Below are 20,491 nucleotides of genomic sequence, written 5' to 3'. Positions count from 1 at the left end.
ATTATCTCAATAAAACTGGTATAAGAAAAAAAGGCAGAAGAATTTAGTTGATCAGTTTGCATTTTTCTCAGTGTGTATAACTTTTCTGTGACCTTACTTCTGGAGATCTTTTTTTTGCGGGGAGGGGTAAACTTTTCTTTCTTCCCATTAATCCCTATCCCCATACAACTCCTGAACTCTCCAAATCAAACATAATCAGACAGAAAAATGTTTGCCTCCATTAAGAAAAAGAATACTTTACAATTTTTAAAAAGTATTAAATGTGGCCATTGTTCAGATTTACTTTTCACATAGTTACATATGTACATAATCCAAAAAAAAGGAGGAGGAGAAGAGGAGGAAGAGGATGGAGAAGAAGAAAAAGCATTTACCTAGGAATAATAACTTATCACTTTAAGCAAATATTACATTATATAGCCTGGATTCTAAAACCCATTTTGAATTATATAAAACTACTTTGTAAAAGCCACAAAACAAGTGTCCCTCACTCTGAGAAATGTTTGAATTTTTAAATAATACTGTTATAATACATTTTCTTTCATGAAATAAAATAGATTTACAACAATGGTATCATTTTATGGATACAGGCTGAGTAAATATATAAGCCCATTGGCAAGGCTAAGTTTAGAGCTGATATCCTCCCTTAGACTGTGTAATTTCAGCAGTATACAATAAATTCTCTACTGTTGGAGTAACACCTGTGCAGTTCAGCTAAAGATGTAGACAATTAAAAACAAAAACAAAAAACCTTGCACAAATATTCAAACTTTGGGAATTCTAATTAACAGAAATATAGAAAAATTTTCCTTCCCCCAAAAAAAGTATCTAGGCGAAGATTCAGATACCCCATGTAGATTATTCATAAGAGGCATGTGTGAATCAAACTTTTTTGTAGTCCTTAAATAAAATTTAATCATTAACTGATGAAAAAACAAGTTTCATATTTAAAGACACTTTCAGAATGCATCTATAATTAACTTAATGCAAAAGTATATGAAAAAAATCACAGCTATTTCACTGCAGTCTTTAAGTATAGCAATATTTTATTATTTTTGGTGCATCTTCTTACGCATTTCTTCAAGAGCTGCTTCTTTCTCTCTCAGTACCTGTTTAAGTCTTCTTATTTTTTCATCTCGAATGGTTTCTTCTAACTCTGGTGGCGTCATGGGGAAAATATCTTCAGTGTAATTTTTATTAAAGGAATGACTCTGTTCAAAAGCTGCATTTGAACTCAATGTGCCTTTTTCCTGGTTCTCAGGGGTATAATGTTCAACCTCAGTTCTCTTTTCTTCTCTGGTTTTGTTGTGGCTTATGAGAATGTTATGACGTGATACATCTGAAGTTGGTAAAATACCGCTGACGAGTTGGGAATTGGTGACGTTAGTTCCTCCATTTGCAGCTGTGTTATACACGCTCTCAGTTTTTCTCTTCTTTGTGTGATCCATCTTCTTAACGGTTTTTGCTTTTCTTTTCTTATCAAAACCCTGTTATGTTGAGTAAGATTCCAAAAGAAAAACAAATTATTGCCATATAGACAGTGTGCTCTCAAATTTAACAGGATCTGCAGGTAACAGATACTTATTAAATTAAACTCAACAAAATATACTGAGAACTACAGCAAAAAGTTGTTTACCACTGTACAGTACTAAAATGAACAGCAGTGTCCTACTGATATTCACAGAGAAGAAATTGCTTAATTCACATTTTCCTACTTAAGTATTAGATGTATCAATTTATCACCAAACTATAACAGCTATTTGTAAAGTACTTGAGAAAAATAATTGACTTAATTTTTCGTTTCCTTTTCCACAGTAAGCACATATGGATGATTTTCATTGGGAAAGGTTCACTGGTCTCTGATCTAAAGTTGAGGATATTAAACAGTATAATGATATACTTCTAAGTAGAGTAATAGGCAAAGTTATACAGATGTTTCTTTTCACCATTATTGACCAAGTAGAGTTCTTAAAATGTCTGTATTAAGGGTAATACTGCAATGAACAGCTACATGCTTATATTTTCCCTACATCTGTATTATTTATAAATTTTTTTATTAAGTTCTATTAACCAACATATAGTACATCATTAGTTTTTGATGTACTGTTCAATTATTCATTAGTTGTGTTTAATATCCAGTGCTTACTGGATCATGTTGGATTATATATTTTACATAGGGTCTTCAAAGTAAGATAACTAGTTTAAAAAGTTATGGTAATTTTCTTATAATTTTTTGATGAAAACATAAATAGGTGAATAGAAATAATACAACATCTTTAACTGGAGATGTATTTTTACCTTTGTATATATGGTTCTCTTTAACACTGACTTCATATAATATATACACATATGCAAATTTGGTAACTATCATGTATATTAATGCACAGACTAAAAAAACAAATTAGGAAAATACATTCATGAACCTGTGGAGTAACTACAAAGGACATCAAAAATCTATTACCTGTTTTTTCTTTTCTTCCTTCACTATCAATTCAGTCTCTTTGTAAGTATCACTCTTCACCAAACTGCTAAAGGAATCAAAACCTTCTCCAGAGGCCAAATGATCAGGAATCCGAGTAAGGCACACTCTCAAATCTTTAGTGAGACCAAATATCTTTTTAAATTCTGCATCATTCTTCAGATATGATGCCTTATTGCTTCCTCCTTGGGAATGGTTCTTGTCATTTCTTTCTTGAGTAACATTTTCGAATGTTGATGCCATCTCATTCTGGATCTGGAATCAGGAAAACAAAACACACAAACAATACTGCTAATTACTTAAGCTATTTTATCAGACTAGCAGCTAAGTGTTCATCTCATCTTACTTAAAACATGCTCTAAAGTCCTAAATGGGGTTTACATTACCCTTGTCTTACCACCCTCACTTGAAAAAATGAATTTAACTGAGTACAAACTTAAACTGTCCCTTTAAAATTTCTCATTTATTTTGCTTTCTTGCACTAGAAAGGTTAACAGACAATTGATTTTCAAACTGAAATAAGAATACAAACTAATGACAAGTTAAAAATAATCTATAAAACATTAGTTGGAAATTGTAGTCTTCTGGAAAAGTCTTATGCCTTTAATCAATCTTATACTTCAGAATTTACCTCCTTACATATCTAGAATTCAATGAATTCCATACTGAAGGGGAGAAACACTGGCATTATTAAGTAGATCACTCCATAAGGAAAGAGTGGGCACAAATACTTAGCACAGACAGACATACCTTAAGTACAACAGAAAGGTAACTATGTGGGTATGTTGAATAATTGAAGAGTCAGAAAGGGCTTTAAAAAAAAAAAAACAAGGGAAACTTGTCTACTAACAACAACAAAAAAAGATGTTGATAAATCCTATTTCCACAAATGACCGAAAAGTACTGATCAGCCCCATTCTACTCCTTCTACCATCTACCTAAAAAAACTGCCAGACATCTACCCACCATCACAAACAAAAAACCCAGCTCTCCTAGATGCATAGTATTGATCTTTTCATACACTAACATTAATCTAGTAAATATATGTACATATACGTATATATGTGTACAAATGTATATATATACACACACAGAATTTTACCAAGCTTTGAAGTCACATTATCTTTCACCATCTCTTCTAAACTTTGTTGCTGAGTTTTTTGTTTGTTTGATTTTGTCTTAAAGATTTGGCATGCCAAATGATTTAAGAGAAAAGTACTGCTTGTACTCTATTATGCTCCTCAAACATTTCTTTCAGATGAAAGCTTTGACTTAATTAAGCATTCATGTGTGTATGGTATTTGTGTGATGGGAGTGGAGGATGGGAAAGGAGGGGGGAAGAGGTATCACAGGTAACTAACTTGAGAATTAAGAAAGAAAAATTTTCTATATAGATAGAAAAAAAGAACACCCTGACATGGGAAAATTACCTTTGGTTCTTGGTCTCTGAAAACACACTGTTGTGAAGTAAGAGTTGTTGCATCAACAGAGGAACTTATTTTCTCTATGCTCTGGATGATATTTCCTTTTCTGGGGGCATTTTGTACTGTACTAAATCCATCTGGAAAGTGTGGCTTTGTGAATAAAGTCTTACTCTGTTTTAAGTAGTTAATGGATTGATTCATATTATGTGGGTTTGGGGTAGAAAGAGATGGTTTCTCCACTTTTTTATTCTTCTCTGCCCTTAGATTGATCATGGAAGCAGGCTGAGTATTTGAAAGTGATTTTGTCTCCATCTGGTAAGATTTACTTTTAGCCAAAACAATATTTACAACCTCTCTGGATATTTCTGTGACTGGACTTGAACTCACTATTTGTGATGTATCTTTTCGTGGAATATCAGGAGAAACAGAATTCTGTTGGTCAATTTGTGATGGCAAAACATCTGTCCCCTTTTTAGCCAATAGATAGACTTTCCCATTAAACATAACCAAGGCATTATCTTTAATAGGCATACTTTTGGATTGTGTCCCACTAGGACTGACAGTACTCAGTGATGGCATATTTATAGTGTTATCTCCCAAATTTTTCCTATCTACAAAAGTTTTTAAAATCTTTGAAGCCACATTATTTGAAGATTTAACAGGAACAAGAGATGGACTGCAAGGCTGTAGATTTTCTTGAAAAATCCATTTCACAGGAGCAGCTTGAGAATGCTGACCACCTTTTAACTGTGTCTCTTTAGCAACATTCATTGGAATTTGTGTGGTATTTAGTATCACTGGCTTTGCTATTTCTGTAACAGGTTTTGGGTAAATGTTTTGAAAGTTCTTGGTAACTACATTTTTCACTGTATTTACAGGAGATACGTAAATAACGGTTGGTATTTGGGAGGCCTCAACTGTTCCTGAGGTACTTGTGGTTGCAGTTGCAAGTATCTTTTGCTGAACTGAAGGAGGCAATGAAGACGCTGGTACAGATTTCACTTCAGCATGGGCAGGAATCTGTAAATGATGCCCAGAAGGCAAAACTGGAGACTTCACAGTCATTGGAAGACTCTGAGTATTTACTAAAATATAAGGTGAATCATTTTGTGTTGAGGAGGGAGAAACAGCAAATGTTTGCATGGTGAGTCCATCAATTTTCACACCATGACTCTGAACTTTAGAAACTGATGAGGTAAAATTTTCAGTTCCCACAGAAGTAACTCTAACTTTTTCTGCTGTATCTACTGTTCTTGTAAGAAAATAGTTTGAAGAACTGGCTGGCTGAAAAATGGGCAATTGAACTGATGCACTTGTGGAAGAGCTGGAAATCTGAGTCTGAAAAGTAACTTGAACTGGGCTTCCTGTATTCCCTTTCAAAGCATCAGACATGACTGAAGATTGAACTAGCGGTATAAGATTTCCAGAAGAATTAGGAATTGGAAGTAATTGCAGAAGATTTTTTCCATCGGAGCCAATCGTCTGAACTACTTGGTACATGCAGCCTGAAACACTTAAAAGAACATTGAGTAAATCAATACAACATACTAGACGGTATATACATTTTATTTAAAAACAGATATTTGCAAATACTATTTTAAAAAGATAAAAATTTGTAAAATATGGTAAAAGTATATAATCTGTCACTTTGAGTTTTCAAAGTGAAATACTGCAAAACAAAGATTTTGAAGTAGGAAAGATAATCAAAGGTATGATCAGCTTCGATTTAGAATTGCTCATATGGTTAGGTAATGGGTAAATTAGACTTTTCTAAGGTTTTACCCTATATAAAATAATGTCTATTAGAATATTTTCCTCTTAAACTAGTAGTATTCTCCCTTCTTTTTTTTAACTTGTATTATTTCCTTTTGTCCTCCTCCTTCACTCTGATTGCCCAGGATTCTCATTTCACCTCCATTTATGCTTATTCTATTTCCCTCACTCCTTTCTACCCTCTTTCCAATCTGTTGTGCTCTTCCCACTGACAATGACTCACAAGTCCTACTGTCAGCCATCCTTCTTTTGCTTAAGGACTCTCTTATGGTATGATACCTTAGTGTACCACATTTTCGGAGACTAAATGGAGTTACTCATGTAGGAATCATTTTCCTCCTTGACTTCCTGTTTTAGCACATTTGAAGTTGGGTGCTAAATAGCCCTTGGTATGGAAATTATTCATATTAGTTCCCACTGCCTGTCAATCCATATAAATAACAGCAACGCCATTTCAGTTAAGTGGTTTTCAATGAACGTGGAACACAGTGGAAAAAATTTTTTTTAACTAGCCTATTTTGATCCCGATACTTATGAGCTATATCTTAGTACAGACTCTCTGACTTTTAAAAATCCAAAATATACCAATCTCTATTTTATAAGCAATTATTTGGAGATTTCTTCAATACAGATACCTCAAAGTTATTTATGCCTAAAACCACTTCAGTTCCTGGAAAATACTGAGTTCTCATGGGACTCAGAGTAATCACATGTGCTCTCTCTCTCCCTAGCTACTCCTCTCCTCTTCCACCCATATAACTCAAGTGTCAGCATTAATAATACTTCCCAAGAGATGCATTCTCTAACCACTTTAACTATCTTTGCCCATCTTTCATAATTAGTGTATAATATTACACCTGTTAGTTTCATTGTACACATCACAAGTTGTCAATATATACTAATCTATTTGTTCACTTGCATATAGACTGTCTCTCATGCTAAATCCTAGCAACAGAAATGCAGAGTTCATGTCCTACCAACAGTATGACCTTATATGACTAAGATCAAATGAAAACAAGTAATAATTAGAATTCTTAATGATGTAAAGGTGTATTTTACTGCCCATAAGTGTTTTTAAAACCTACATATTAGTAAAAGTCAAAGCCAAAAACTCTATGCATTCTAGGAAGCCCTGGAACTCAGTTTTACCTTTCAGTAACCCCAAATAATACAATTAAATCTTTTTAAATATTTAAAACTGTTTTCTGGCCACTTCATAGTGCTTCAAAATGTTAAATTTACTTTTAGCAAATTAAGAGTTGCTTAATTTTGAAATTCTTCTTTCTAAATTCTAATTTCTAATTCTTCTTTCTTTCTTCTTCTTCTTCTTTCTAAAACTTCTCTAAAGAGAAGCATGAACATAAATGTATGAATTCTCACTATTGGGACTTAAAGAAGAAACCTACTTTCATTACTTCCCCACTCCCCAAAAAACAGAAAAGGCCTGAACTTATTCAACTTTAATTTATTCAACAAAAATTTACTTGAGTGTCTGTTATGGTTCAGGCACCTGGCTCAATTATGGGAAAAGGGTTAGTAACCTACAGCCTTCAGCCAAATTTTGCCGCCTACCTGTATTTGTGCAGCCCATAAGCTAAGAATGTTTTTTCTATTAGAAATGGTTTTTTAAAGTGACAAGAGCAGTATTTTGTTATCTGTGAAATTATGAGATTCAAATATCAGCATCCATAAATAAAGTTTTATTAGTACACAGTCACACTCATCTTTAATGTACTATATATGGCTGCTCTCATGCTACAGTAACACAGTTGAGTAGTTACACCAGAAATGATCATATGGCCCACAAAGCCTGAAATATTTACTATCTGGCTCTTGACAGAAAATATTTGCTTGTCTCCAAGCTAGTCTGACCCACAATTCCCAAAAGAACTTAAACTGTTGGTTATATGGACAGGTAAACAGGCAATTATCATTAGGTGAGATAAATGATACACTATATTTGGATGAGAACAAAAATGCTTGCTCTTTTTTTTTTTTAAAGATTTTATTTACCTATTTGACAGAGAGAGACACAATGAGAGAGGGAACATAAACAGGGGGAGTGGGAGAGGGAGAAGCAGGCTTTCTGCTGAGCAGGGAGCCTGATGCGGGCTCAATCCTAGGACTCAAGGATCATGACCCAAGTGGAAGGCGAAGCTTAATGAGTCAGCCACCTAGGCGCCCCTGCTTGCTTCTTTTCTTAAAAGCTTCCTAGATAGGACATTCTCCTACTTCCATAATAATTCCTTGGTTTTCCTTGTCAACTCATCCTACCTGAATCAACCTTCAAATGCTGAAATTCACCAAAGCTGAGACTGAATGCTCTTCCTTAAACTTTTCTCAATTATTTCTTTAATGTGCATGACCTCAGTAAATTACCATTTATACAGCAGCAATTAAAGGATTTGCATCTTAGTTCTTTGGAGATTGAGACTTATATATCCAAATACCCTCATGACATTTCCATTCAGAATTTCAAATGCACCTAAAACTCAACATGGCCTTTTCCAGTGTGTTTTTTTTTCCTTCCCCTATGATAAGTGGCATATCATAAATCAGAACAAGGAATTTCCCGCTTTCTAATCATCTACATTTAATCTATCACAAAATCCTGTTGGTATTATCTCCTAAATTTCCCTTAATCTTTTCAATTCTTTCCAAACTATCTTTCTCCATTCTATTCAAGCAAACATCACTGCTGGCTTGGACTACTGTAGTAGCTTCATAACTGGTCTCTTCTTCAGCCACAGCCTCTCCCTTTTAAAGCTTTCATCACATTAAAACTGATCCTTCCCTGCTTAAAACAGTTCAGCAGGTTCCCATTTTCTTTGAGCAGGAGAACAAAAACCAAGAGATTTTGATGCAACGGAAGCCAAAGGAAGGAGAGTTTTGAGAAAATGGGCAAGCCTATTTAAAAGTTCTAACAAGCCAAGTAGGATGTAGATTAAAATGTAAACTTGCATGAAAAAAAGGTTTGGGGGCACCTGAGTGGCTCAGTTGTTAGGCATCTGCCTTCGGCTCAGGTCATGATCCTGGGGTCTTAGGATCTAGCCCTGAGTCTGGCTCTTTGCTTGGCGGGAAGCCTGCTTCTCTCCCACCTGCTCCCCCTGCTTGTGTTCCTTCTCTCACTGTCTCTCTCTTTCTGTGTCAAATAAATAAAATCTTTAAAAAAAAAAAAAGTTTGGTGGAGAAAAAAAGTTGCAGAGGAATTAACATGAAAAAAGGATATTAAGATAGAAGGTACAGACAACTTCTATGAACTTTGACTGTCAAAGGGAAGATAAAGACTGGCAAGTAGATGGAGGCTAAATGAGGTAAAAAAGGGATCTGTTTTGTCTTTTTTAAGGTTAAATGAATCAGAGCATAAATTAATGCTCTTATGAGTTATCAAGAGAAGAGGATAAAGAGGGTTAAGTGTAAGGTGTGATAAGGAGATAAGAAATCAGAGCAAAAACAGAAATTTGAGGAGAATCAAAAAGATCTGAAACAGTCTAAGATGGCTAAGGATATAAGTAGATTATGAATTTATAGTGAGACCAGTTTGTGCTTTTGTGAGATCTTCCTTGTCTCATCGTGTGTAAGCAAAGTAAAACCAAATCCCTGAGTTCATCCAGGGTTGGAGCGGCTTCAGAAGAATGGGGTAAAAAAGTCAAAGAGGAACAAAATAATTTAGGATACTGGTAAAAATTATTAAAATGAGGACGTATAGAATCTAAACAGAAGGAGAAGAAAATGAGAACACAAAATGCAAAAGTAGAAGGCAAAAGTAGAGAATGAAGGGATTCTGGACTGGAGGCCAGATAAAGTAAAAACAAACAAACAAACAAAAAAACACAGAGTGGGGTACTTAAAAAAGTAAGCTAGAAATACTGCAACTGGTGTTGAGAAAAGAGAATGCCTGAATCAAGAATTTCATAGATGCAGCAATTGAATCTTACAACAAGAACTACAGAAGTGGATGGATGGTGACAGAATGAAGATCACAGAAGAAAAAGAACTTTGTACTGAAAGACTAGATGACAAACAGATTATCCATATGATTGCTAAAGTCACACAGGATTAGAGAGATTATTGTGACCTGTGTTCCAAATTCAGTGACAGGAAGTTGGTAGATGATGTTCATGAACCACAATTAAGACCGTCTACCAACTTCTGGTCACTGATATGCCAAAAAGCTCCCTAGAAATTCATTCTCTTTTGCAGTCTATTTTCTTTCCCATTATTCTACTACATCTCATTCTCAAAGATTATCAAGTTATGTTCTCACAGTTAAATCTGTCTTTATCCTCATTGTCTAGGTGCCCGCTAGTGAAACTGACATTCCTAGCTAATTGCACACTGTGGACCTCTACCTAATGTGAATTCCACTGCACACAATTTGCTTATTTTTCTTAATGTTTCCTTTCTTATTCATGTTCTGCATTTTAAGTATCCAACTATGACTATTCCCCAAAGCACAACTCTTGACCCATTTCTCAAGACATTCTTCCTTAAACAAATGCTTCCTTAAACCAAATGCTTCAACTATTGCATCAACTGCTTCAACTATTGCCTTTGCAATAATGACTCCCATAGTTATATCCTTTATTCCTATTCCCTAATATTGACCTCAGTTCCTTATCTGTGTTGTCTTACCAAACATTTTTACTTTTAATACCAGGACTTTTTTTTTAAACCATGACTTTCAAGTTCAAATTACTCTCTACTGTTAACTAGTAACTAGTTAACTAGTAATCCTACCATCCAGTTATCCAGTCATGGGTTAGCACTACTATTTCCCAAGTCACTTAGGTTTTAAATCACCTAGCCGTCTCTGACTTACCTTTATCACCCTTTTGACCTTTGATTCACCCTAAGCATCTTGTATAGATGCCTACAAAGCGTAAACATTCAATAAATGCATAGTGAATGAATCACTGAGTCTGTAAAGTATTTTTTTCTTTTTATAGCTTTTACTCATTCTTCTCTTTCACCACTGCCACTTCTACTATCTAGATCAGACCTGCAACCCCTTGTGTCCAGTCCTCATTATCTCACCCCTGTATTTTGCTTCACTTTTAAACTAGTTTTAAGTTTTTAATCTCTGGAAGATTAAAGCATTATTTTCATCCTGTTACCTCCTTTCTCAAAGTTCCAATGATTCATCACTGCCAATTCAGCCTGACTTGAAAAATCGTCTAAAATCTAGATCCAACCAATCTCTACAACAGTACCATCTATAACTTCTAAGTTAAAAATCTCTGATCCTCCCAGGAAGAGAGGATTATTCCTGATTATCCCAAGTATAGTATTTACTCCAAGTATTCCTCAGGTTATTTTCTTTCTTTCTTCAACAATTTAAAACATAGCTATAAACTGAGGACCAACTCCATCTTCTCCATGAATATTTCCAAGTCCGTCAAAATCACATTAATTTCTTCCAACTTAAAATGCCTAAAGTAATCCCACTGATGCCACTAATGCTAGGAGTTATATAATGCCTTCTATATAATGTCTTCTAAAAAATAAGTAAAATTTTGTTTTTCTTACAGAGACTTTATCATTTACTTTGTAATGATTCCCCCAATACCAAGTATAGTAGGCCCTCAAAAAACTTATATAAAAATGGAGCTCTTTCAAATTTCCACTTTGACTGAACTATCTCAATACCTTTTCTTTAGTCTCTTTTTGTTTATTTACACACTTTTGTCAATGAATCTGTCAATAATATCTGGCTCACAGATTAGAAGCTTCACAGCAGAACTTTTATAATGTTTTTATAATTATTTGCATATGGGAATGCACATTTTTAATTGGTATGGTTTTTAAACAAAGGACACAGGCTTCTGATACCTCATTCACATACTTCATTATATGGCCTGTATGTTTCTGCTTTACAGAAAACATTTATATTGCACAAACTATTTTCAAGTCTCATCATTCATTTTTCCTCTCTCTTCCCTTTCCCCTCCCCCCCCAAAAACGAAGGAAAATACAACTTCTTCTATGTCAGTGTATCAATACAGATTCACATAATCTACAAGAGACCATAAATTCCTTAAAGGTAGATTATCCAATTCATTATCCAATTCACATCCACTCCACCTAAAAGAGCAACTGGCACATGGTAAAAATGTTAGCTGAATTATCTCCTGCTACCAGTCATCATTAAAAAAGAAAAAAAAAAAAAAAAAAAAAAACCACAGCACCATGATTTCCTAGCAGCAAATAGAATAAGTTCTAAAAGTTCAACTGGAATGTAGAATGCTAAGAAATAATAAATCAGGGTGAAATTCGTACTTCTTCAATTAGTATACTTTTTTTCAGATCTAGAAAAGACATTCCATTTAAACTATAATTCAAAAAGAGCAAAAAAAAAAAAAAAACCCTATAACTAAAACCTCATAAAGATTCTCCTTCTTAAAAATCATATTCTGCTAGCTAATGTTAGAACTAAAATTAGAATCAGATTCTGCACCCCATGTTCTGGTTTGGTTATTTAAAAATTTAGAAAAATCATCAATGTGCTAGTTACTTTAAATCAGTTGGTGTTTGAACTGAGAACTATACTGCAAACACAGTAAAGTTGAAGATTTTTTAAAAAAGTGAAAAGAATACATTAGAAAGTTCACAGGATTCTAATCTTGGATCTTCCAATTGTTAATTAATTGGAGTAAATTTGCTTAACTTCTTTGAATCTGTTTCTTCATTTGCCAAATGGGGACAGTAAGGCTTGCAATGAGAAGTAAATGAAATTACTGGCTGGAATTATGATAAATTCCCAATATATGCTAGTTATCATATTCCATTAAAATATATAATTGGTGTCCAAAAATAAGTAAATGAATCAGGTAGTTTTTTGACAATGTAAGAACTTGAATAAAAAGGTATGAGAACTCTTAATAAAAAGTATACTAAACATACTTATATAAATTTTGACATTTTTAATTATTCTAATATTGACATAAAACATTCACATATAAGAAATGGAATGATAAAAAATTTCGCAGGCTAACGAACATTTTGCAGATATTTTTGCGAAATATATTTTTTCAACGGCTAGAAGACATTTTTTCCATGATTTAACATTATGTACATACACAATATACATAATGTAATAACATACAACAATATATACTACATAATATTATATACATAACAGATCCATTATTGTAAATAGTTGTCATTAACTCTAATTCTGATAAACAGATCAGCAATGTGGATATTGCCATTATGATTTTTATAGCTGGAGATTCGGTAATATTAAATAAGTTATCCAGAATTACATGCTTTCTTCGACAATCCCATCCACTTTTTTGAATTTACTTTAGCATAAACCAAACATAACAGGATCCAAAATATTCAACTGATTAAAGTGAGAGATTAATGAGAAACAGATTGCAGTTAGCCCATCAGGTATATGTATCAATGTCTCTTTCTTACACACCAAAACAGTAAAGATAATATATAACACACTGTACAAAAGTAAATGCACAACAAACTGATAATGAAACATCATGTTTCTAACCAAACCAAGCCCACTGCTGAGGACACTAATTTTAGCTCCCCATCTAACAACAAAGGATTAAATGCAGATAGAAGCCAGTTGCCCGTCACATCCTGATTCTCATTATTCTGACATGTATCATCACAGGCTTTTATTATAATACCTCTGAGCTGATGACTTACGTCTCTGTTTTCAGCTCTGACCCTGCCTGAGTTTCAAATTCAAATACCTCTCCAATTATTTACCTCTCCCAACATTTTTTGGGATGTGTTCACATCTCAATTAATTTACCAATACTTATCCAGATAATTTGCATTATAATTGATCCCCTTTTCTTCATGCCAATTCACTGACAAAATCTGCCCATTTTCCCTTCTGTATTTCTTTGAATCCAACCTTGCTCTACATAAGCTAGTTCAAGCCCTCAAAATCTCTGAAAGGACAACTTAAATAGAATCTTTATATGCCTGATCCATCACCCCCAAATCCACACTACCATCAGTTATCTATAATGCACACAGAAACATGACCACCTTTTCTTAAAATCCTCTAAATGACCTCCAGTAGATTAAGTCTAATCTTTCCAGCAGAGCAAAGCAAACTAAGAGCTATCTATTTATCCTGCTTGTAGTACAGAATCAAACAAAAATACTGACTCCTGGTAATAAGTCATACTGGTGCTTTATTTACTAGTTCCCTCCATTTGGACGCAGCCTGGATTCATCTTTAAATGAATAGCTGACACTTACATTCCCAAACTCAGGTGCTCCATAAACCTTTCCTACAATTTCCTTTCTCTATGCTCTCACAGCATCCTGTGCACAACACTATTTTAAAAGTGTATTACATCACCTCCCCCTAGACTGTAAGGTTTTTTGTGCATGGTTCATATTCTCTTCTTTAATCAGTCTCTCCACTTAGCAAAGTCTATCATGTAGGCACTCAGTGAATGTTTTTCAACCAAATGTTTGAACTATACTATAATGGTAAACTAGGACATAAACCTAGATTGCTAGAATTCCAAAGCTTACCTTCTTTCTACTATACCATTCTAACTCCTGCTTTGCTCTTTGCAAATAAAGCCCCAATCTAAATAAACTGAATGCCTTCTATCAAAAATATCTTCTAGATTTTTTCTTTGTACTCTAAAGACTTTTATACTTTATGCCCTGATGAATTAGATATACATTAAATAAACATTCTGAAAACCAATAATGAAAAACTTTTTTTAAAGCAAGCAGCAGTAACTCAAGAAAAATCCAAGCATCTATAGAAAATAAAATCATACTCATTTTAAGTTTATGAAGATTTAGTACCATCAAAATTATCAGAAAAATAAGGAAACCAAGCTTCCAAGAGCTGATATTAATCAAATGATTTTTAAGTTATAGTTGTACATTATGCAGATTGTTACTTACAAAACAGAATAGAATCAAATATGCAAGCAATAACGAAAATAAGAGTCGAATAGTTTCAGAAAAGCATCTGGTAATGTTCCAAATATGTGATGTCAAACCTCAGTGATCTGAAGAAATAAATGCATTTGAAGATGATGAAAACAGCACATAAACCAATGAGTTAATGAACTTCGAATGACTTATGAATGTAATCAAAATACAACTGTTTGTAATTAAAAAAAAAAAGTCAAATACAGATAGCCAAAGGCTTAGAAACTGAATAAAAGAGTTAAAGTACACAATAAACAAAAACGTTAAGTTCTTATTCTTATTTCTAATACTGAAAAACAACGCCATCCTAAGACAAACTGTGTTAAGCTACGGCAAGTCAGATGTCATCAAATATCCAGATACCAAAACAAACGAGAAGAAATCAACAGTTATCAGGGAGTAACTGTACTTTTATGTCATCCATACAGAGCACTATCTCTGCCTCTTCCCCCAGCTTCCACCAAAAGGAAACCAACAAACGTTATCCGTACACACAAGCTGGCTCTTTTTACGATTTGAAATGCAATGGTTCTTTCTTGGTAGTTCTTCATATTGTTTTGGCTCATCGCATTTAGTGATCATTTCTTCTTAAAACATCGTGCGTGCTTTTTCAGTCGTTATTACAATTCCGTTTTGCCTCTACTTGTAAAAGAAACCTATTTCCTGGGCTAAAATTTGTACAGAAATAAAGTCGTATTCTCCTAATAATAATACCTAACATATAAGTATTGCTTTTCTTTTTTCCTACACTAAATATTTCACATATACTCATTCTTTTAATCCTTAAAATATATCTAAGCACTCATATACTGGAAAGGAGACTGGAGAGAAGGCACTTGGCCTCAGGAACAGTAAATGTCAAAGCTAGGGTTAAATTAAGGTAGACTGATGTTCTTCACACATAAATCCTCTTCCATGAATTTTACATTCCAATTTCCATGTTTTCTTCACATTTTCCTTCTGCAGAGACTAAGTTTTTTCTCACCAATTATACATCCACTGACCATGGAGTCTACAACTTAAAGTACTTGATCTTCTCTAACAGTTTTGTTCCCGTTTTATTTCCTCTTGACTAACATAACCTTAAAAAAAAAAAAAAACTACTTAGTGATAAAAAAAAAACAACTTGTAAATGTGCAACTAAGTCTTTTTAAGAAATACCGATCTCCCTATGTCAGAGTTCCTGTATAGAGACATCCAATTAGAGACGGCATTCTCATTACACCTGCTTCAAACACGCTGTTCCAAAGGATGGATTTCACAAGAGAATTACTCTTTTCTTTCTTTGCATATAAAAACTATTATTTGAAAATTTTAAAAAATCCATTCCCTCGCTCTGTATCAATTTTTCAGTTTCTGAATTCATATACTCATCATCTGCACATATTTTTCCTTCCCTTTTCACTAACTCTTAAATAATAGCTATTTCCACGGAAGGTCCAGCGCCACCTGGGCTGCACTTGCTATTATTCCGTGCTGGGCGCGGCGTGTTTTTCTGCGAGTGCGCGAGAATCTTCCAGAAAGTTTTAGTCACATAAGAGCGTCGGCCATGTTGGTCTTCCTCACCCGTGGAGATCTACTCTTTCGCCTGTGAAACTTGAGACGCTGGAATCCTGCGGAGCCGCGGCCGAGGCTGCCTGCGTCAGGCTCTGTTGAGGCTTTACGCTTCCAAGCGAGGTGCGCTCTGAGGGCTCTGAGTAGCCCAAGGGAGGCCCGGCAGTCGCCCCCACTGGGGGGTCACGCTCCTCTAACTCGCAGAGCGTCCGGAAACGACGGCCGACTCGGCACCCTGCAGGGAGGCGGGCGAGGGGCAGTGTGTCGGGAGATTCGAAACCGGTACTTACCACTGCGAGGCGTTGCCTGACTTTTCCTCTGCGGGTTTCAGGAAGACCCTCTGTAGGTTATTGGACATTTTAGAGGGGTGGGAGGGGCCAGCACATCCAGGAAAGTGGGCAATGGGGGGCCGAGGTCCTCCAAAGGGAGAGAACCTGAGCGAGAGAAGGTTGGGCTGGAGGTGTTCCGGAGCAACTCAGGTTCGATGCTGAAAGGAGGGCGACGGCAGGGTCTAGGGAGGGCGTATCCCTAGCCTTCGTTAGGACGCGACGCAGCCACCAGAAACCGGAAGAATCCAAGCTGCTGACGACGCCACTCGGGCCCTAGCCTCTGAGAGGAGCGGCCCGAGTCTCCGCCCCGGCGAGCCTACGACATCGCTTCAGAGCCATCCCGAGTCGACACGGAAGGCGTGGCTTTAATGGCGCCGCCCCTAGGGGTGCCGGGTCATTGGAGAAGACCGTGCGGGACAGGCTCGGCCGACTCCGCCCACCGCAGCCGCCAGCCGGGTAAAGCTCAGACAGTGGCTTCCGGGCTCGTCACGTCCGGTTGCCAAGGTGACTGGTTCGCTGAAGCACCGCCCTTATGATGGGATCCAATCGCAAGTGACGTTTGCTCTCTCTTCTTCCGGATCAAGTAACGAATCACAAAAGAATATTCTCAAGATTTCTACGCAAAATAAAATGTTTCCGGGGTCATTCGTAAATTTTCTACCTATGTGTTAGCTGGTAGTGTAAGTTTTTCTTTCCCGCCAGTGCTTTAAAAGGCGTCGGAAGGCTCTTTTGGACTCTGTGCACTGGTGGTGTGTGAACCTTTTAAACGCCTGCGTGTAGCCAGCGCTGTATTTCTTGCTGCTTTATGGGGTTTCTCGTTTTTTTTGTTTTTTGTTTTTTTTCCTTTTTCTTGAAGCTTTGGCTCTAGTTTTAACCTTTCCTCCACCCCACGCTCATCTCATTCCTCGGTCAAAATTACTACTTATGGCCATATAGTTAATTCGTTAGTTCTCCAAAAGTTTATTCTCCACATAGGTACCCCCCCACCTTCATTTGGTTTTCCAGAGGAATCCTTTCCAGAAGTCTCTTGATTCCTGTTGAATCACTTAGCTGAGAAACGGTTAAGTCTCTGGCTTAAAGGGTGGACATTCTAGTTCAGCTGGGACTAGAGGGAAGTTGTGGGAGGAGTAGTTTAGAAGATAGTTTATCAGGTATAGACAATAAAAATGTAAACTGGCTCAAACGGACTGTTCAAATTTAGAAGGCTGGCATAAGGTGGCTGAATCAAAGCTTTACGTTAATCTTTTTAAACTGCTGTTTACTCATTCCCCTAACTTCTTAATGAGCTAATACTTATTAAAGAGCTTAATGTCCTGATACCTTAACAGAAAGCAATACTTTTTAATTGCTGTTAATCTTTGTTGAAGGTTAGTTTCAGCGATAGACAATCCTGTGTGTGTAACCGGCATTTATCTTTCAGTCGAATATCGCCCATACTAAAGAAGGGGCAGGGTGGTGAGCCTTTTCTACTGTCTTCATTTTGGTCGTTCTCTGATCTGTGAAAGCAAATTACTTGAATAATTTGCCCATTCATAGCTTCTTCCATGTTTTTATTATTTATTTCTTACTTTTCGCATTCTCAGTTCTCATGTCCATCATCTCTTCCTATAAATGAAACTCATTGTCACAGATTGATTTCCTTGGGAAGCAGACTTTTTCAATGCCTTTTTGCTGTGAAGGGAATTTATTAGGTATCATTATTTGGGGAAGGGAGTGAGGGGAAGTGAAATTGGGAAGAGGGTGAAGCTAGGTTGTGATGCCCAGTTTCAACAAAGTATCCCACATAGACCTCTAATATGTGATGTACTTTCAAAGTTTTCCCAGTAGGAATGCAGGCTTTGCCAAGGAAAGGTGTATTACCTTAGGCAAGGAGGCTCTCTTTAGCCAAAGCAATTACTCAAGGAGGTTGATAGCTGAGACATGTCTGCTGGCAGCACTCCCAGCAACTGGTGGAATAAGACTTTATTCCTCAAGAGAGGTCCCAGAGATACATCACAGCATCCATAGTACTCATTAAATCTCTCATTCAACTGTTCAAATTAATGCTGTTTGTTTCACATTTATTCAGATCTGTATTCAGCAGCACTTAATTATTCCGTCACTCTTGATGCATTTGGGAATATACTTTCTCGGTTTTCATCCTACTTTTTGGTCTTCTCCTCGGTCTTTTTTGGAGGTTTATCCCTCCCTTCTCAGCCATTAAATGAGTTTCTTAAATCTTGATCATTGATCCTTTTATGTTTTTTGAACTGTCATGTCTCCTCAGATGTTTTCAGGCATGCCCATAGCTTTAATTACCACTTCTACTCATTGCAATACTAACTAAATACTTACGTAATTCTATGTCAAATGCTATTCAAGTATTTTATGAATATTAACTCTTACTCAGCAACTAGTAAAAATTACTACAGTTAAAGAAACTGATGCACAGAGAATAACATAACAGAATAAAGGGATGAGAGTAAGACCAAAAAGAAATTGGAACATCTTAAAATATATATTTTGATAGCAAAAGATAGTGAGAAATTTAAAGAACAACTAACAGAAATGAGTAGATTCATAAGTCAGTACAAGTAGAGGATGATTTTACACACACATCTCTGAGAAATTAATAGTTGAAGCAGACAAAGAACTGGCATAGATAAAAAATTTCTAAACAATAAACCCAGTCAATCCAGTAGATACATAACTCACTCCATTCATTGGATAGTTTACCATTTTCTTAACTAATTATTTACTTAAGTAACCCATAAACCCAAGATCAAGATTCATATGTTCTTCTGATTGAGCCAGTAAGACACCTAGTTTACCATTATTTTTAAGCATATGTAGAATATGTATGAAAATAAGTTATATAATGGTAATGGTAATAAAGGAAACCCTGATAGTTTCAAAGAATACTATACAGACTATGTTTTCCGACTGCAAATTGATTAAATTAGCAGTTCAGATAATAATACCTTTGAGACATTTAGGAACTAAATAAGCTATTGCTAAATTACCCTTGAATTAAGAAATAATGGAAATTGGGGCGCCTGGGTGGCTCAGTGGGTTAAAGCCTCTGCCTTCGGCTCAGGTCATGATCCCGGGGTCCTGGGATGGAGTCCCGCACCGGGCTCTCTGCTCAGCGGGGAGCTTGCTTCCTCCTCTCTCTCTGCCTGCCTCTCTGCCTGCTTGCGATCTCTGTCTGTCAAATAAATAAATAAAATTTAAAAAATCTTAAAAAAAAGAAATAATGGAAATTAAGTGACTTAAATACATTTGTCATAAAATAAGATTAAAGCAAATGAGTTAAGCATTCAATTTAAAACGTGTTAGAAAATATGGAGGACATTAGGAGAAGGAAAGGAAAAGTGAATTGGGGGAAACTGGAGGGGGAAATGAAGTATGAGAGACTGTGGACTCTAAGAAACAAACTGGGGGTTTTGGAGGGAAGGTGGATGGAGGGATAGGTGAGCTTGTTGGTGGGTATTAAGGAGGGCAGGGATTACATGGAGCACTGGGTGTGGTGCATAAACAATGAATCTTGGAACACAGAAAAAAATAGTCAAAGAAAAGTATTAGAAAAAACAAAACCAAAAGAAACAAGAATAAGTGAAGTATATAAGAAAAATTTTTCATTAAACTCACAAGACCAGAGCTCGTTCTTTGATAAGACCAATGATAGAGATAAACTGTTGTGGGGCACCTGGGTGGCTCAGTCAGTTGAGAATCTGACTTGATTTCAGCTCAGTTCAGAACCTCTGGGTCTCAAAACCAAGCCCCACATCATGCTCTTTGCTCAGTGCAGAATCTGCTTGGTACTTTTCTTTATCCCTTTCCCTCTATCCCTCCCCCCTGAAGTAAATAAAATCTGTAAAAAGAAAAAATAAACTTAGCGAGATTGGTCAAGCCCCCTCCCCAAAAAAGATACAAGTAAGCAAAAGACAGAATAAAAAGGGAAAATAACTAAATATAATAGAGATTTTTCTTTGCAAATATTATGAACAGCAGTTATAATA

At 35.8% G+C, this 20,491-nt stretch overlaps 1 protein-coding gene across 2 annotated transcripts; it reads right to left on the bottom strand.

Moving 5' to 3' along the window:
• Nucleotides 1-261: 261 nt before the first annotated feature.
• LRIF1 (ligand dependent nuclear receptor interacting factor 1) lies at nucleotides 262-16,965 on the bottom strand. Of its 2 annotated transcripts, XM_047726659.1 has the most exons (4): nucleotides 16,452-16,965; nucleotides 3,907-5,413; nucleotides 2,459-2,731; nucleotides 262-1,484 (listed from the first exon to the last, which is right to left on the bottom strand). In XM_047726659.1, exons 1-4 carry the CDS (start codon nucleotides 16,517-16,519, stop codon nucleotides 1,047-1,049), a joined length of 2,286 nt encoding a protein of 761 aa, XP_047582615.1. In that variant the 5' UTR covers nucleotides 16,520-16,965; the 3' UTR covers nucleotides 262-1,046. The 2 variants fall into 2 exon arrangements, with proteins under 2 accessions (XP_047582615.1, XP_047582616.1); XM_047726660.1 differs by lacking the exon at nucleotides 3,907-5,413 and having other exon boundaries at nucleotides 16,452-16,963.
• Nucleotides 16,966-20,491: the final 3,526 nt, after the last annotated feature.

This window comes from Lutra lutra, chromosome 4 (assembly GCF_902655055.1).
Source record: "Lutra lutra chromosome 4, mLutLut1.2, whole genome shotgun sequence".
Taxonomy (NCBI): Eukaryota; Metazoa; Chordata; class Mammalia; order Carnivora; family Mustelidae; genus Lutra; species Lutra lutra.
Note: the sequence above shows the minus strand (reverse complement) of the source record. Positions and strands in the feature narration are given on the sequence as shown.

Coding starts and splice junctions, on each gene's coding strand:
- LRIF1 (XM_047726659.1), bottom strand. CDS start 16,519: ATGTCCAATAACCTACAGAGGGTCTTCCTGAAACCCGCAGAGGAAAAG. Junction 2,732..3,906: donor TCAGAGACCAAGAACCAAAG/GTAATTTTCCCA, acceptor TCCTGATTCCAG/ATCCAGAATGAGATGGCATC. Junction 1,485..2,458: donor AGGAAGAAAAGAAAAAACAG/GTAATAGATTTT, acceptor TCAACATAACAG/GGTTTTGATAAGAAAAGAAA.